Source organism: Dermochelys coriacea, chromosome 10 (assembly GCF_009764565.3).
Source record: "Dermochelys coriacea isolate rDerCor1 chromosome 10, rDerCor1.pri.v4, whole genome shotgun sequence".
NCBI lineage: Eukaryota > Metazoa > Chordata > Testudines > Dermochelyidae > Dermochelys > Dermochelys coriacea.
The window spans coordinates 21,080,724-21,099,929 of record NC_050077.1 but is presented as its reverse complement, the minus strand read 5'-3'; the positions used below and the strand labels follow the sequence as shown (position 1 = coordinate 21,099,929).

Genomic DNA, 19,206 nt, shown 5'->3' with positions numbered 1-19,206 from the left:
GGCTTTCTCAGGACAGAGAGAGGGACCAGGCAGGAAAAAAAAATCTCCTAAAACCTACCTGAAATGAGCATAAAATTGTAAGTAAAGCAAGGAAATGTTAGATTATCTTTTTTTGTTTTAGCTTGTGAATTTTCCCTATGCCAAGAGGGAGGTTTATTCCTGTTTTTGGAACTTTGAAGTTGAGCCTAGAGGGGAATCCTGTGTTTTAAATCTTTTTATTACCCTGTAAAATTACCTTCCATCCTGATTTTACAGAGCTGCTTCTTTTACCCTTTTTCTTTATAATAAAGTTCTTCTTTTAAGAATCTGATTTTAGAGTCTTAAAATAAAGGGTCTGGTCTGTACTTTTATTAAAGGCAATTGGTAAGTATATTATTCTCAAGCCTCCCCAGGAAAGGGGGTGAAGGGACTTGGGGGAATATTTTGGGGAAACAGGGACTCCAAGTGGTTCTTTTCCCTGGATGTTTGTCTGAATCACTTGATGGTGGCAGCAACACCGTCCAAGGACAAATAAAGGATTTGTGCCTTGGGGAAGTTTTAACCTACTCTGATAGAAACAAGCTTATGGGGTCTTTCATGCAGGTCCCCACATCTTTACCCCAGAGTGGAGAGGGAACCCTGACAGGCACTATTTTAAAGGAAGTTCAGGAATTTTTGAACTGTTTGTGTTCAGGTAGTTATGAAAGTTCATCTTCGGTCTACAGATGAGAATGTCAATGTTCTTAGATATTTGTACACAAGCAGAGTGTAGTTTCAGTTCAGATTACTAGAGGCATGGTGATGTAGCTGATTGATTCATGTCTTGAAGACCTGATATAAAATCGTATTTCAATCAAAAGCGAGTTTGGTGCTAGTAGACACTTTGTCAGCATCCTACACTTGACAGATATCTGCATGATTGTTAGTCTCTGTTTGAGAGATGGTCATGACTTGGATCAGCAGGAGTTATAGAAGACAGGTCCCTATGATTCTCTGGGATGATGAAACTCTCATTGGTCATGAAAGGCTAGTCCAAGCAGACGACGGAGCTTTTTCAACAGCCAGCCCACAGCTTTGGAGCTTCATGTACATTACCTTTCTATAACTGAGGGTAATAATGAATCCAACCACCTTCAGTACAAAGCCATATATGTAGCTAGACTTAACATTCTCAACCCCTCTCTGAGTGAGAGAGAACTGACGAAACAGTAAAACCTCCTAATTCTGTTTCTTCTTACAGTGGGGAAAGAAGAACATGGAATGACAAATTTGTTTGAACTTCTCTACCTACCTCTGGAGGGAAAGAGTACTATAAATGGGTGTCTTTGTAGATGACGCAGTTTATTTAAATGTTGTAAGACATTCTGGTATCATAATGATAGGTGTAATATGAAATCTAGATACAATAGTTTTGCAGGTCATGACTAGGGGAGCCTCGGCAGAGAAGTGTATAAAATTTTATTCAGTACCTACCTGCACTGTTCCTGGCTCTGCCCAGTGCGTTTAATGTCTTGCTTTCCTGAGCACTTTATGCTTTTTTTTAACGAGTAGTCTATTATGCATGAATAGTAACTGATGTAACAGGTCCTAGTTTTTGTGAACAGGTTATGTAAACACAGAATATTTACAGAACAATTTTTTGATTTAAAGCATTTCATTAAAGTGATGTAATGTATACGTGTGAAGGTGCTAATGCTTGGACATTTCTTGGCACAATGGTTTGATTGCTTTGTATTTCCTCTCTTGGTACCAGAGGTTTTACTAACAGCTAGTACAGAAATCAACACCATGCCTGCACCATGAAGAATTAGCAACCATCCGCTGCTTTAATCACAATACTTTCTCTAACATAGCGGACAACACCTTGCTCTTTGAACATAGCAAGTTTACAGAATTGTATATTTAAAGCATATTTCATATAATTAGAGCTGGTATAAATTATTTCTTGGAGCCAGGACTTGCACAAGACTTGTGTACATCCGTAACCATTGGCTGTAGTGTCAGTCTGTCTTGCTTTCGCTCGCTTAGCAAATATTTAAATGATTTATACAAAGTGAAACCGCTTCAGTGGAACAGTTTGAGACCCACCCCCTTTTGGAAGGTGGGACACCTGGGTTCAAGCCCCTGCTCCAGATGAGGCAGAATAAACAGGTCTCCCACCTTCAAGGAAAGTGTCCTGGCATTTGGGCCATTGGCTATAAAGGGGTGGGTCTAGTTGTAGTGGCACTGATGCTATTTCAGTGCTGTATTAAAGTATTGCTTGATAAGTGTAGTTTAAATCAGATTAGCATCAATAAACATTAAATATGCTTGAAGCAACAGACCCATTAAATTGCAAAGCTGAAAGTGCTTCTTATGAAACCTTTTCTTCATGTGTATCTTGCCCCATATTAATTTCCCATAGGTTGTATGAATTTGCTGCAGTATGGGAACAGGCCCCCTAAACAAGTTTTGAGATTGACAAGGTGGGGTAATTTTTATTTTTTTTATTTTTTTTTAACCAACTTTGGTTGGTGGAAGTAGGGTTACCAGATTAGGGACAGCCCTGGTATTTGGGGCTTTTTCTTATATAGATTTCTCTCTCCTCCCTCTCTCCCCTGAGACCAACATGGCTACAACAGCACTGCGAACAAGTTTTGAGTTGTCATAGAAGGAGGTACAGCACTTAGATCAGGGCAAAACACAAGACTAAAGTTACCTATCAGACTGCATTTTGCTGTGCCACTTTATAGCCCCTCTGTTACTGCTTTTCCAATTATAAAGACAATATAACAGTAAGGGGGATTGGGGGAGCAGGACAGGGCAGCTTGTCACTGCTGGCTGTTTTCTTTCAGACCAGTAGGATTCTGGGGAAGGCAATAGGATGTCACTTTAGGAACACACCAAAAAAGAGAGAGAATTTTCCTTTCTAAGTTTTTTTGTTGTTTTTTTAAATTGTCTCACAGGTTAACGTCTCCCTGCAGCTTTATCACTATAACTTTTTCATAAAATGAAATTGAGTTTTCAAGTGACATTTTCTGCCTTCTGTGGAATTGTAGAGAAGAGCCAAGAAAAGTGACAGTAACAGGAGGGGAAGGGGGGGTGGGGAAATAGGCTGCAGTGGAACTTAAATTCTAAGCAGTTTTTCTTCATCTGTAAAAGTGACAATATTTTCTTGAGAAAAATTAGAATTTCCCCTCACATTGATAGCCCGTACTCTCTTCCCATTTCACCTAGAAAGTTATTTTACACAGCCAGTTGGGAAACCCATCACACAGCCACTAATACTAAAGGTTTAATGAAAGATATGGACGTGAATTTATTCTTGTGGCTTTAAGCCATAGGGTAGCTATATTGTATTTCTGAATGAATATATTGCAATGTTTGGCTAGAGCTGAGCAGGCCTTTAGGCCGTCAGTGCTAACGAGGCCAATTCAATTATGGAATGGGGCACATCCACCCTAATTGAATTGGCCTTTGATAGAGCTGAGCAGGCCTCGTTAGCATTGACCCCCCACATGGTAAGGCAATTCACATCTTTTCATGTGCTGTATATTTATACCGGCTTACTATATTTTCCACTCCATGCATCTGATGAAGTGAGCTGTAGCCAACGAAAGCTTAGGCCCAAATAAATTTTTGTCTCTAAGGTGCCACAAGGACTCCTTTTTGTCCATTCAAGAGCACCAGGAGGATCACATTCTTAGAATTCCCTAAAAAGAAAAGGAGTACTTGTGGCACCTTAGAGACTAACAAATTTATTAGAGCATAAGCTTTCGTGAGCTACAGCTCACTTCATCGGAAATGCATTTGGTGGAAAAAACAGAGGAGAGATTTATATACACACACACAGAGAACATGAAACAATGGGTTTATCATACACACTGTAAGGAGAGTGATCACTTAAGATAAGCCATCACCCACAGCAGGGGGGGGAAAGGAGGAAAACCTTCCATGGTGACAAGCAGGTAGGCTAATTCTAGCAGTTAACAAGAATATCAGAGGAACAGTGGGGGGTGGGGTGGGGGGGAGAAATACCATGGGGAAATAGTTTTACTTTGTGTAATGACTCATCCATTCCCAGTCTCTATTCAAGCCTAAGTTAATTGTATCCAGTTTGCAAATTAATTCCAATTCAGCAGTCTCTCGTTGGAGTCTGTTTTTGAAGCTTTTTTGTTGAAGGATAGCCACTCTTAGGTCTGTGATCGAGTGACCAGAGAGATTGAAGTGTTCTCCAACTGGTTTTTGAATGTTATAATTCTTGACGTCTGATTTGTGTCCATTCATGCTTTTACGTAGAGACTGTCCAGTTTGGCCAATGTACATGGCAGAGGGGCATTGCTGGCACATGATGGCATATATCACATTGGTAGATGCGCAGGTGAACGAGCCTCTGATAGTGTGGCTGATGTGATTAGGCCCTATGATGGTATCCCCTGAATAGATATGTGGACAGAGTTGGCAACGGGCTTTGTTGCAAGGATAGGTTCCTGGGTTAGTGGTTCTGGTGTGTGGTTGCTGGTGAGTATTTGCTTCAGATTGGGGGGCTATCTGTAAGCAAGGACTGGTCTATCTCCCAAGATCTGAGAGAGCGATGGCTCGTCCTTCAGGATAGGTTGTAGATCCTTGATGATGCGTTGGAGAGGTTTTAGTTGGGGGCTGAAGGTGATGGCTAGTGGCGTTCTGTTGTTTTCTTTGTTGGGCCTGTCCTGTAGTAGGTGACTTCTGGGTACTCTTCTGGCTCTGTCAATCTGTTTCTTCACTTCAGCAGGTGGGTATTGTAGTTGTAGGAATGCATGATAGAGATCTTGTAGGTGTTTGTCTCTGTCTGAGGGGTTGGAGCAAATGCGGTTATATCGTAGCGCTTGGCTGTAGACAATGGATCGAGTGGTATGATCTGGATGAAAGCTAGAGGCATGTAGGTAGGAATAGCGGTCAGTAGGTTTCCGATATAGGGTGGTGTTTATGTGACCATCGCTTATTAGCACCGTAGTGTCCAGGAAGTGGATCTCTTGTGTGGACTGGTCCAGGCTGAGGTTGATGGTGGGATGGAAATTGTTGAAATCATGGTGGAATTCCTCAAGAGCTTCTTTTCCATGGGTCCAGATGATGAAGATGTCATCAATGTAGCGCAAGTAGAGTAGGGGCATTAGGGGACGAGAGCTGAGGAAGCGTTGTTCTAAGTCAGCCATAAAAATGTTGGCATACTGTGGGGCCATGCGGGTACCCATCGCAGTGCCGCTGATTTGAAGGTATACATTGTCACCAAATGTGAAATAGTTATGGGTCAGGACAAAGTCACAAAGTTCTGCCACCAGGTTAGCCGTGACAGTATCGGGGATACTGTTCCTGACGGCTTGTCATCGCTTACCCCATAACCTCAGCCATGCAGAACACCGTGCCATCCACAGCCTCAGAAACAACTCTGACATCATAATCAAAAAGGCTGACAAAGGAGGTGCTGTCGTCATCATGAATAGGTCTGAGTATGAACAAGAGGCTACTAGGCAGCTCTCCAACACCACTTTCTACAAGCCATTACCCTCTGATCCCACTGAGAGTTACCAAAAGAAACTACAGCATTTGCTCAAGAAACTCCCTGAAAAAGCACAAGAACAAATCCGCACAGACACACCCCTGGAGCCCCGACCTGGGGTATTCTATCTGCTACCCAAGATCCATAAACCTGGAAATCCTGGACGCCCCATCATCTCAGGCATTGGCACCCTGACAGCAGGATTGTCTGGCTATGTAGACTCCCTCCTCACGCCCTTCGTTACCAGCACTCCCAGCTATCTTCGAGACACCACCGATTTCCTGAGGAAACTACAGTCCATTGGTGATCTTCCTAAAAACACCATCCTAGCCACTATGGATGTAGAAGCCCTCTACACCAACATTCCACACAAAGATGGACTACAAGCTTGATAGACCAGTCCTTGCTTACAGACAGCCCCCCAATCTGAAGCAAATACTCACCAGCAACCACACACCACACAACAGAACCACTAACCCAGGAACCTATCCTTGCAACAAAGCCCGTTGCCAACTCTGTCCACATATCTATTCAGGGGATACCATCATAGGGCCTAATCACATCAGCCACACTATCAGAGGCTCGTTCACCTGCGCATCTACCAATGTGATATATGCCATCATGTGCCAGCAATGCCCCTCTGCCATGTACATTGGCCAAACTGGACAGTCTCTACGTAAAAGCATGAATGGACACAAATCAGACGTCAAGAATTATAACATTCAAAAACCAGTTGGAGAACACTTCAATCTCTCTGGTCACTCGATCACAGACCTAAGAGTGGCTATCCTTCAACAAAAAAGCTTCAAAAACAGACTCCAACGAGAGACTGCTGAATTGGAATTAATTTGCAAACTGGATACAATTAACTTAGGCTTGAATAGAGACTGGGAATGGATGAGTCATTACACAAAGTAAAACTATTTCCCCATGGTATTTCTCCCCCCCCACCCCACCCCACCCCCCACTGTTCCTCTGATATTCTTGTTAACTGCTGGAATTAGCCTACCTGCTTGTCACCATGGAAGGTTTTCCTCCTTTCCCCCCCCTGCTGTGGGTGATGGCTTATCTTAAGTGATCACTCTCCTTACAGTATGTATGATAAACCCATTGTTTCATGTTCTCTGTGTGTGTGTATATAATCTCTCCTCTGTTTTTTCCACCAAATGCATCCGATGAAGTGAGCTGTAGCTCACGAAAGCTTATGCTCTAATAAATTTGTTAGTCTCTAAGGTGCCACAAGTACTCCTTTTCTTTTTAGTTAGAGAGGTTGATTTGCAGCTCAAAAGGCATGGCTGTATGACCCATTAGTGCAGAGCAAGCTGAGTTGTAAATCTACAGTGTGCCACACAGTCACTCTGCCTGTGGACAGAAAGTTCCCCAGTGCACATTGGGTAGGACAGTACTCACTAGAGAGTTTTCAGTGCACAGTAGAAGGGTCCTCACAGCCAGTGAGTGTGACTATACTGTAAATTTACACCCAGCATGCTGCTAGCTCTTGTATAGACAAGCCCTTTGAGCCTTTACAATAAATTTGGTACTGTTTGCTAACCAGGAGAATGCATTATACCTATTAAAGCATATAAAACACTTTCAGATTCTTAATTTTTTATTAGCTAAAATGCATCATTCATCCTTTTTCTGTTTACTTGATTTATTCGTGATTTGTATCAAGCTGAATTTGGATGGAAATTGGAATTCAATTAAAAATGCACAAAAACTAGTGTTTTAACATTTCAAGTTAAAGAAACTACCTTAAATGTGCTGATACCCAAGTTTATTTTTTCTTAGCAAAACACATTTTGCATTAAAAAACTGATTTACTAAACAAAGGAAGTATTATCTGTAGTTACGGAAATGAACTGATTATTTCAGGATACTACTTCCTTTAAGATTTCAGATGTAATAGATCTTATCCTCAGACCTTATTTTTTATTCAGAGTGGAGGACAAGTTTTTCTTCTTTTTTCAAACTTTAAACTGAGCTAGCTGAATAAACTGAAATGAAGAAAATATTCTCTACCCTTGCTGATGCTATCAAAAGCTATTTTAGCATTTTCACAAATAGTGGTTAAAGATGCTTAGAAAAGGAGTACTTGTGGCACCTTAGAGACTAACAAATTTATTTGAGCATAAGCTTTTGTGAGCTACAGCTCACTTCATCAGATGCATTCAGTGGAAAATACAGTGGGGAGATTTTATATAAACAGAGAACATGAAACAATGGGTGTTACCATACACACTGTAACGAGAGTGATCAGGTAAGGTGAGCAGGAGAGAAAAAATAATCAAGATGGGCTATTTGCAGCAGTGGACAAGAATGTGTGAGGAACAGTGGGGGGGGGAATAGTTTTACTTTGTGTAATGACACATCCACTTCCAGTCTTTATTCAAGCCTAATTTAATGGTGTCCCGTTTGCAAATTAATTTCAATTCATCAGGCTCTCGTTGGACTCTGTTTTTTTGAAGTTTTTTTGTTGAAGAATTGTGACTTTTAGGACTGTAATTGAGTGACCAGAGAGATTGAAGTGTTCTCTGACTGGTTTTTGAATGTTGATGTCTGATTTGTGTCCATTTATTCTTTTACGTAGAGACTGTCCAGTTTAGAGTGACTTCCACCAGATCAGTGGCTAGACTTTAAAACTTTGACAAACTTGTACTGCTTAAATATTTGAATAGACTATCCTAAATTTAGGCCTTAATTAAATTTGAAATTATTACATAGGCTCTTTTTTTTAAATTCTGTTTTTACCTGTCCTGGTTTTAATCATTAGGTGCCTTGTGTTGTGAACTGCTTGGAGAGCACACGATGGGCACTAGTTTAAATAAAAACAAAAACAAAAAACGGCTCTTGGAGCAAGAGAATTTCCCTTGCTTCATTCAGGATTTAATTTGTACTTTCTTGTTCTACTCCTAAAGTACCAGTAAATTATGCAAGTCCTATTGTTGATTGTCATATGAATGATCAACAAATCCAAAGGAAATCCTAAGAGCAGAGGAAACACTACCCTTTTTTGAAATGATGGTGACTCTAGCAAGGTGTTCTGCTGAGCTTTCTGAAACAATTTGCCTTGAATTAAATGGGGCCTCTGAACTCCCTCTATAGTGCAGAAGATGAATCTGGTTGCTGATTCTGGAAATACACTTAGCATGAAAGTAGCTCTGTCGGTACTGTTTTGTTTAGGCTACTTAAACTGTGGTTTAGCTGTAATGCACACAGATGGCTATTTCAGTATTCCATTCAAACTGCGGCTTTGATATACTGCTGTATCTGATCAAAAACTTTGTCACTGAAAGCAGCTAACCATCTGTTTTTAAATCTGTATCTAAAAATGGAACCAAACTAGGTCCATCTTATTCCCAATTCCTCACAGAAATGAATAAAGTTAAATACTGCATTATTCCTCATAGGGTGTGGGGCAGGGAGGAGGCACTTCGCCTACACATTAAACAGGCAGTTGACATTCAGCCTCACAGTGAATTTCTGTGCCAACATTTCTTAGTTTTAAGTTCCTTGATTTAGAGCTCGTTTTGTTTTATATTTTGGCCTTTTTAAACACAATATTAATTTATTAGAAAATGGATTCCTAGCCTAGGAATTATAGGCTGCATGTCTTGCTACCAGAGGTAAGTAGTATGCAAAGTTTTTAATATAGCACAACTGTATCTCAACCTGTGTAGTGAGCTACATGCACCGAAATGGTGCACTTACATAACTTAGTAAATTTGGCCCTGAGCGCCAAGTTCTATTGACTTTCAATGGAAGGTATGCTCCTATGTAATTTAGGTGCTTTTGAAAAATCTTTCTTTCCATTCACAGTATTCTTAACTAACATCAGGTATAAAAGTCCTTCTATAGTGATACTAACCTAAAGTATACAATTAAATCGTATGCATTATACATGATGATAAATTATAAAACAATTTTCAGATTTTTTTCAGCCATCTGGTCCAGTAGTGTTTTCAAGCAGAATGGGATGGAATAGGATTAGTCGCAGCCTTAGGGAGTTTGTAAATAGCCTGACATGCAAAGCATTTTACTGGTCTTGTTTGTTCGTTTTGGAGGTGCTAAATCTGTTCGTGAAATTTGCTATATATGCTTAATTCATATTTCTAAGTTGTACTGTATCTGAAGTGATTTGTATTAAGTGTGAAAACAATGCATATTAGCAATACTTAGCTGTAAGAATACATTTATGTTTAAATTTCATGCCACATTTATTGGCATTTACCAAAGAGAAAAGAGTCATCATACATACCTGAACAGGCATTTTCATATTTTATATTTGAGTTACCATGCTCCTTTAATTAGTCCCTGCAGATGGAATTAATCGTCTTGACCATTCTTCTTATTGCAGTATTTTTTTTTAAAAGTACCAGAAATGGCATGGAGCTCCTGCTTCAGGCCTGGTGGACTGTCCAACAGCCCTGGAGTCAGCTCTAGAACCAGGTGGATGAGCCGTCATCAGAACTTCATCAAAATTGGACTACATGACGCAGTTTGATTCTGATGAAGCAGCAAAGTTTGAAAACAAGGGCTGTCGATAAATCGCAGTTAACTCATGCAATTTGACTAAAAAATTCATTGTGATTAAAAAAAATCGCATTTAATTGCACTCTTAAACAATAGAATACCAATTGAAATTTATTAAATATTTTTGGATATTTTTCTACATTTTCAAATATATTGATTTTTATTAACACAGAATACAAAGTGTACTGTACGCACTTTACAAATATTTGCACTGCAAAAATAATAAAAATATAAAGAAATAGTATTTTTCAATTCACCTCATACAAGTATTGTAGTGCAATCTCTATTGTAAAAGTGTAACTTACAACTGTAGATTTATTTTTTTGTTATACAACTGCACTCAAAAACAAAACAATGTAAAACTTCAGAGCCTAGACGTCCACTCAGTCCTACTACTTCTTCAGGCAATCGCTAAGACACACAAGTTTACGGGAGATACTGCTGCCTGCTTTTTATTTACGTCACCTGAAAGAGAACAGGCATTCGCATGGCAGTTTTGTAGTTGGCATTGGAAACTATGTGCCAGATATGCTGAACATTTGTATGCCCCTTCACATATCAGCCACCATTTCGGCGGACATGCTTCCATGCTGCTGCTCATCATTTAAAAAAAAATAGCGCGTTAATTAAATTTGTGACTGAACTCCTTGGGGTAGAATTGCATGTCTCCTGTTCTGTTTTACCTGCATTCTGCCAGATATTTCATGTTATAGCAGTCTTGGATGATGACCCAGCACATATTGTTTGATTTACAAATACTGGCACTGCAGCTTTGACAAAACACGAAGAAGGTACCAATGTGAGATTTCTAAAAATAGCTACAGCGCTTGACCCAAGGTTTAAGAATCTGAAATGCCTTCCAAAATCTGAGAGGGACGAGGTGTGGAGCGTGTTTCCAGAAGTCTTAAAAGAGCAACATTTTGCTGCAGAAACTACAGAACCCGAACCACCAAAAAAGAAAATCAACCTTCTGCTGGTGGCATCTGACCCCAATGACTAAAATGAACATACGTCAGTCTGCTCTGTTTTGGATCATTATCGAGCGGAACCTGTCATCAGCAGGGACGCATGTCCTCTGGAATGGTGGTTGAAGCATGAAGGGAGACCATATGAATCTTTAGCACATCTCGCTTTCAGGTGATGTTGTAAACAAGAAGAGGGCAGTATTATCTCCTGCAAATGTAACCAAAATTGTTTGTCTGAGCAATTGGCTGAAGTAGGACTGAGTGGACTTGTAGGCTGTAAAGTTTTACATTGTTTTATTTTTGAATGCAGTTATTTTTTGTACATAACTCTACATTTGTAAGTTTAACTTTCATGATAAAGAGATTGCACTACAGTACTTATAGTGGGTGAATTGAAATATACTATTTTTTTACAGTGCAAATATTTGTAATAAATAAAGTGAGCACTATACGCTGTTGTAATTGAAATCAATATTTAAAAATGTAGAAGACACCCAAAAATATTTAAATAAATGGTATTCTATTATTTAACAGTGCGATTAATTGTGATTTTTTTAATTGCTTATCACAATTTTTCTGATCAGCTCTACTAATGTTAAAGCATTTTTCATCCCGGAATCTCAAGGTTTATGAAGTATACCATATTTGTTTGCTTCCTTTTCCTGCCACCATTTATGTCTGTGAGCTTTCCCCAAATCCCTGCTGCCTAGAGCTAGTATTTGGATCACATTAGGGGATTACCTGAACAGAATTCTTGTGGATAAGGTACAGTTTTCTTCCCAGTTGTCTCTAGCAATAGATCGAATGAAAGGTATTTCTTCTTTTCAAGGCCCTAGTGATGTTACCTCAATATGGTTTAAAATACAAATGGTGTAATTTAAAAACAAGATTAAGTATACAGAGAAAAAATGATAACGTAACATACTCCTTAAGCGTTAATTCATGTTGTTATAGTACCTCTTTCTCTTTGAGGCTTGTCAGCCTCTCCACTCCAGGTAGTTTTCATCTTCCTTCCCCTCTCATCTAACTTAGAAGCCTCTTACACATTTCAGGTTTCTTTCAAGTGCCTGGCTTATTTATATACCAGACATCCTTCATAAAGGGCTGTACCTCCCAATACCTCTGGACAGGAGATTATAGTCTATCTTCTCATCCTGTAGTACACAAATAAGGGAACCTAGGCAGACCCATCGTATCTGACCACAGCAGTACTACTGAAGAAATATGGGGACTCAGAAAAACCATCCTCAAACCATTCACCCCACAAAGGGCCAGCACATGACTGACTTCCTCCAGAAACTCCACAAAATTATCATCTTCCCTCAGAGCACCATCCTTGCCACCATTGATATCAGCTGCCTATACACCAACATACATCACAACGATGGCATCGCTGCCTGCTTCAAACATTTACAAGATAATGGACAACACTCAGGTATCCACCTCAAAACTCATCCATTTCATCCTCACTCGTAACAATTTTACATTAAACATGCACACCCTAGGAACAGCCATGGCTAGTGGGATGGCCCCCCGTGTATGCCAGCCTCTTCATGGACCACCTTGATGAAGGATTTCTGGACAAATACACCATTAACTCAATCATATACCTGAGCTACATTGATATTTGTATCCTCTGGTAAATAACCTACAGCCCCTCAAAGATTTCCACCACAATGTCAATTACCCCTCCTCCGTTAAACTTTCACACTAGCATCAACAATAGAACCTGACAGACAACAAACATACAGGTCACCACAACTACCTTCACAGATCCAGTAACCATCCCAAACACACCAAGAAATCTTATCTACAGCCAGGCACTCAGATACCACAGAATGTGCTCCGAGGAGAACGTCTGGGATATACATCTTAACACACTTAACAAGGACACTCCACCAGAGGAGTAGATCGCATCATGGAGCAAGCCACCCCAATGCTGCCAGGAGAACCTGCTTTGATACAGAAATGAAACACTTTTTGACTGCACACCTTTAGTTGTCACCTATCAACCATATGGGGTATCAAACCATTATAACCCATGGGGACCACAGACTAAAAGAAATCTTTTCTGAATCCCCCTTTCTGGCTTTTAAACAACCTCATCAGCAAGGACTCAAAGCAGCACCAGACGCTCCCAGAACAACAGATGCAAAAACCTGTAGATATTTCTCCAATGCTGTGATTTGCAACATCCCACATAATACACTTCCCAGTATCCATGGGTCCTACACATGCCTATCACAACATGTGGTGCACCTCATCAAATGCATTAAGGGCCACAACAACAAGGTGGATGAAACACAGTTATCACTACACTCTTGAATAAATTCACACAGAAAACACCATATCACTTCTGGGTGAATACTTGTCACAAACTGATTATTCTTATGGGACCTCAGTCCTCGTCCTCAAAGGAAACGTTCACAACATCTTCAAAAAGACAAGAGCTTAAAGTCATAACTTTGCTTGACATTAAAAATCATGGACTGAATAGCGACACTGGATTTATGGCTTATCACAACAATTTAGAACCCACTTAAGTACTCCCCCAACTGCATTACTGGAGAGGTGTTAGTGGGCCACTTTCACTTGAATAGTCCCTTGAAATGTATAGTATACTATACAAATCTGTTCCACCTTGTATTTAGCTGAGACATTTTCCAGATCTGAAGAACTCTGTGTAGGCTCAAAAACTTTTGTCTCTCACCAACAGAGGTTGGCCCAATAAAAGATATTCCCTCCCCCACTTTGTCTCCCTTCTCATCCTGTGTCTGTCCTATGTTTTAATGTCATTCACTCTTATGATAATTAATCCTTTGAATAAACAGGTTTGAGGATCTTATCTTTCATTCTCTAAATGTTAATTAGAAGGTAATGTGTGGATCCAACAGTTGACTTTCTGCTCCTATTACATGCACAATCCTCTGGTTAATTACTTGATTTAGAATTACAAAAGAACTTTCAACAAGAACATCCTCTCACATTTTTACTGTTTCTGATCAAAGAAGTAATAGGAAAATAGCTTGCTTGAATCTGAGTTTAAAGATATAGGGCTCCAATATTTTTAAAGGGAGTGGGAGGTTAGCTGATCTGAATATCAGTATGTTGCTAATATTTATTTTCTTTCTAAATGTAATATCATGTAAATGATTCCCTATTAATTTCACAATTTCTTAATCATTAGATTAAAAATGCCCATTAAGAAAATAAGGATAAACATGACAAGTTTTAGCGGTTCTTAGTCATATAGATATCTATTAAATTAGAGTGGCTGCATAAGCCTAAAAAAGGAGATCATACTGTTTTTAAGCTCATTTTGGCCGTAGGCTGTTAACTAAATATATATCAAATATAATTATATATTATTTTTAAACAGGCATTAAAGCTGTATTTTCTGGACACTACCATAGGAATGCCGGAGGGTCCTACAAGGATCTAGAGATGGTGGTTTCATCAGCAATCGGATGTCAACTGGGAGAAGATACCCATGGGCTTAGAGTGGTCATTGTCACAGCTGAGAAGATTGTTCACAGATACTGCAGTTTAAATGATCTGAGTAGCCAAGGAATAGAAAAAGAGCTGATGGATTTGATTAAGCAAAATTAGCCATTTTCTAACTGACAAGTCTCCAGTTTATTTTTAATTCACATTTTTTATTTCCCAGATAGAAACACTAGCTAAGCAAAAACAAAAAAGCCTACCATGGGCTAAAGATGATTCCCAGTTGTGTATTATGCACCAAAATAGTTGTCAACTCATTACCATCCTAAATAACAAAGCAGAAAAGTATGTAGAGATATTTATACCTTGGAGGGGAAATGAAACCAATTATAATATGAAAAATAAGAGAGGTAATGCTATCGCTATTGATTTTTGTAATGGGAAAGAGCTATTCTGAGGATTAGCTTCTCTATTCCTGGATCAGACTTTTATAGCATATCCATGAATAGGAGCAGTGGTTTCTGGATGACAAACTCAACTCTAGTTCACCCTTCTGTGAACTAGTTTGATGGCCCACAAGATACATTTTAAAACCATTATACTTAATGTTCTCTATTAAATTCTTGGTAATCCTCCAGAAAGTGACAAAGTAAATGTGGCCTGTTCATATTCAGTATGGGCTAATCCAAAGCCCTTCGAAGTCAGAGGGTAGATTTTCATTGACTTTTGGATCTCACCCTATTTCTGCTTCCTTCCAGTTGATGTCATCTCCCATCCCAAGCCTTTATCTTCAGAACTACTACAGCAATCAGAGCAAGCTGGATTCTTCTCTGCCTAGCAAATCACCCTTGTGGGTGCTGTAAGAGAGACAAGACTCATATTTTGGGTCTGCAGGAGTGGACGTTAGAAAAGCCTGTAAACTAAGAAAATATAATAGGAAAACCATAAAGAGAAACTAAATATAGAAGAGTTATTTTACTGTTGCCTCTTGGCATTTAACTGCAATTAAATTGGCTATTGAGAGTTCCCTGTAAGAGCATATCCCCTTTAGAAAACAGCTGACTCCTAGACAAAGGGAGATTTATGGATATCCAATTCTACCAAACTAAATTGCAGAAGCTCAAAAACTGCCTATGCTGTATATTCTTTTTAAAGAAAAAAAGACTACAATATATATATTTTTTTTAGTCTAGGATGTAGTTTAAAAGATTTGCTAGGTACAATATAATGTCCCCAAACATCCTGAGAGAGATTTTTGGTCAATGTAGCACAGGGGCGGGCAAACTTTTTGGCCTGAGGGCCACAACGAGTTTCTGAAATTGTATGGAGGGCCGGTTAGGGGAGGCCGTGCCTCCCTAAACAACCAGGCGTGGCCCAGCCCCTGCCCCCTATCTGATGCCTCCCCCAGGATTCCTGCCACATCCAACCTCCCCGGCCCCCTCAATCCCTCCCTGTTCCCTAACCGCCCCTGGACCCCCCGCTGCCCCATCCAACCCCTCCTCTCATTCCTGACCGGCCTCCCCCCTCTCCCCCTGACCCCTGCATCATCCAACCACCCTTTCTCCCTGACTGCCCCCGGAACCCCTCCCCTGACTGCCCCCCGCCACCCCATCCAACCCTTCCCCCCACTCCTTCCTGACTGCCTCCCTGGGATCCCTGCCCCCATTCAACCCCCCTGTTCCCTGCCCTTTGACCACCCCCGCCCCTGCCCTCTATCTAACCCCCCCACACACTCCCTGCCCCCATACCATGCTGCCTAGAGCACCAGTGACTGGTGGTGCTACAGCTGCACCGCCCGGCTGGAGCCAGCCGCAGCACAGAGCACCAGTTCAGGCAGCGCAGCTGCCGAGCCATGACCTGCAAGAGCTCGCAGCCCCGCCGCCCAGAGCATTGCACTAGTGGCGCAGTGAGCTGAGGCTGCAGGGGAGGGGCCGGGGGCTAGCCTCCGAGGCCAGGAGCTCAGGGGCTGGGCAGGAGGATCGGCCACAGTTTGCCCACCTCTGGTATAGAGCCTCCAAGCGGCCTTAGTTAGTTAGATATTGTTTTAATAGTCTGGTTTTTTCAAGAAGCCACCTCAGATTTGGCAGCAAATGTCCTTCACCAAGGCTAAGGAACAGATTTATAAAGATATTTAGGCTTGATTTTCAAAAGCATCTAGGTGCCTAACTTCCATTGCTTTCAATAGTAGTTAGGCACCTAGTAGAATTTTCAAAAGTGCCTATCTGTAGCTTTAGGCACTTAAAAATCTGTATTGAGGTTTCTTTGTCCTTACTGCTAGTTAATGCTGTAGAGTAGTGCTCCCCTTACAGTTTGTTGCAGAAGGAAGGGTATTCCACTGTTACTTATATCGTTTAAGTATGTCAGTTCAGGTTATGGCTCAGCGGAAAGAACGGAGAGTATGATAGGCACTGGATGGTTCTGTTGGTCTTGCCCCATATAGTAGAGGACAGAAAAGAAATAAGGTGGGCCATTTAATTGTGAGGGTGATATTTAGGAGAGCCAAGATAGATTTGAAATGAACGGTTTTCCGTCAACATGAGAAATTAATAGAATGGCTATGAATAGAAGTGGTTCTAAAAATTTTAGAATTTATGATTTTATAAACTATTATATACACACACACGTGGAATTATAAAGCATGAACGTGTTTATGCAGAACCATTTTACCTATACAAACTCATAACTCAAATTTCAACATTAATTCATATTGTATAAATAGTTCCAAGTTTGCTTTTTATAAGAGAGATTTTTTACCATAAATTGTCTATTGTTTTCTCACTAAAGAGTATTACTACACTGTAAAATCTTTTTAAATCCAATTTAAATTTTATATTCCAAATTTTGTGGAACTTGTGATTTCTAAGAATATTTTAACTGTTACAAACCCTTGTAAAAACAAAAAGATACTAGCTTTATAAAATACAGATGCTTCTGGTGTCACATTATTGAATTCAAATATAGATTTATTGAATCTTTGACTAGAACTAATGTTTCAGAAGTTTTGGTTTTGTTTTATATATATTAATTTTCATGATTGAGTGAAGTATAAGAAGCTTCAGGAATTATACATCAATCATAGTCTACCATGAGAAATAAATATACCGTATAAATCAGGGCTTTCAGGTCTTATTAATAATGACTTTTTCAGATCCATTCATGACACTATGCTGGAATAAAATAAATACAAGGTTCACTGAGCCAGTGGTGCCCACCTTGTTGCAACAGGTCTACTTCTCCTATCATGGGTTTTCTTTTTTCCTGGGCCACTCCCTATCCTTGTGAAGTCCTCCTGAGGCTGAAACCCCAGAGTACTACCCTGTCCTCCTTCAGATCCCTCCCTAAAGGCCCAAACTTCTACCTATAAAAATAGAAGCTGCGAGGCAGCTGTATGTTTTTTAAAAATGGAACTAACAGGATGTGCTTAGTATCATCCCACGCATTTAATGACGTTTAGGGATAAAACTTGGACCAGCTAAAAGCGAGGGATACTCTGACTGCAGGACATCTACAGCGGATGGCTGTCTATCCTGCTTACCAGCAACTGGCTCAGCAGCAAATCTCCAGTTAGCCCTCCAGCTAAGGAGAAGTAATTGCTACTTTAAAAATAAATCCCAAAATGTCTGATGTGTGGTCAAATTTGGCAGACAGGATGGGCAACAGGAGGTTTATCCTGGCATCCCATCCATCCTCCACTTCACACAGCACAGTGTTTGCACAATCTCTGCAGTGTGTATGTGCACATGCTCTGCTCAACAAACTGCTTCCTGATGTACTGCAAGGTCAGTCTTTTATTGTCTGCATAATTAGAAGACAAATACATTTTAATTGGGAATTAGAATCTTAATTATGGCGATAGCAACAATACCATTCAGCAGCAGCTAGTTCTAATGACGTGTGAACTAGCTTTGTGTGCCTGTTTTTCCAGAGGAAGGATACATCATGTGTCCATACGTTATTACAAAACAGGTGTCACTTTCATGATTTAGTCATGTTACACCTTTTTTATTGCTTAGCAAAGTACAGTAGTGTCCCAGCTGGCTATTGCAAGAATATACAAGCAAAGGTCTAAAACATTTCTTAACCTGAAGGTTAAGCGATTTGAAGCAAGTCTTCAAACTCATCTGAATAGTTTAAACTGGTCACATGAAGTGGTACATGGGAGGATCAATAAGAAGGTTTTACTTAGGATATTGAAATGCACTAAGTATAATGTATATTTAAATAAGAAATCAAGGGGAATTTAACTCTAAAATTAAATTGAATACACACTTCTGTAAAGTAGTAGAAAGTTATTTAAAATGGGGTGGGAGGGTATCTCGCATATTAAGATACATTTTTAAAAAAAAAGTTTGTGACCTGGAACTTTCACAACATTATCATGGATAATCAACAGAAAAGGTAGGTTGAGGAGTCATTGTGGTGCAAGATAAAGAATATTTTACAATGTGCTACAAACCTGGACAGCAGATCTTTTGGGGAGTGTTATCAGTGTCTCATTCACTGATCAGATGAGTTTTCAGTTCTAGATCAATTCACATTTATTAAAGCTAGTTGTAACATTTAGCAATGATTAATACATATCTGTTTTTTTTAAATAAGGCCCCATTCTGAAGGTCTTGGGGAGAATGGTGCGGGAAAGGGGGGAAGGGTGGTAGAAATCAAATTAATGGAAGTTCTACCCAGGTAATGACTGCAGGCTTGGATCTGTAGTCACTCTGGAAAAAAGAAGTTAAAAACCTATTTCATATGCCCAAGGCCCCAGTCTGAATT

General features: G+C 40.0%; 1 protein-coding gene across 3 annotated transcripts in view; it reads left to right on the top strand.

The window, feature by feature from the left end:
- The window catches only part of CPPED1 (calcineurin like phosphoesterase domain containing 1), an 84,333-nt gene extending 67,058 nt beyond the window's left edge, over window positions 1-17,275 (top strand). For 2 of the 3 annotated variants that reach the window (XM_043494141.1, XM_043494142.1), the window contains one exon: window positions 14,372-15,581. In XM_043494141.1, the coding sequence (XP_043350076.1) occupies window positions 14,372-14,601 (230 nt within the window). In that variant the 3' untranslated portion in view covers window positions 14,602-15,581. Of the gene's footprint in view, window positions 1-14,371 lie in introns of all 3 variants that reach the window. The other variant, XM_038419402.2, reaches the window with a different exon arrangement.
- Window positions 17,276-19,206: the final 1,931 nt, after the last annotated feature.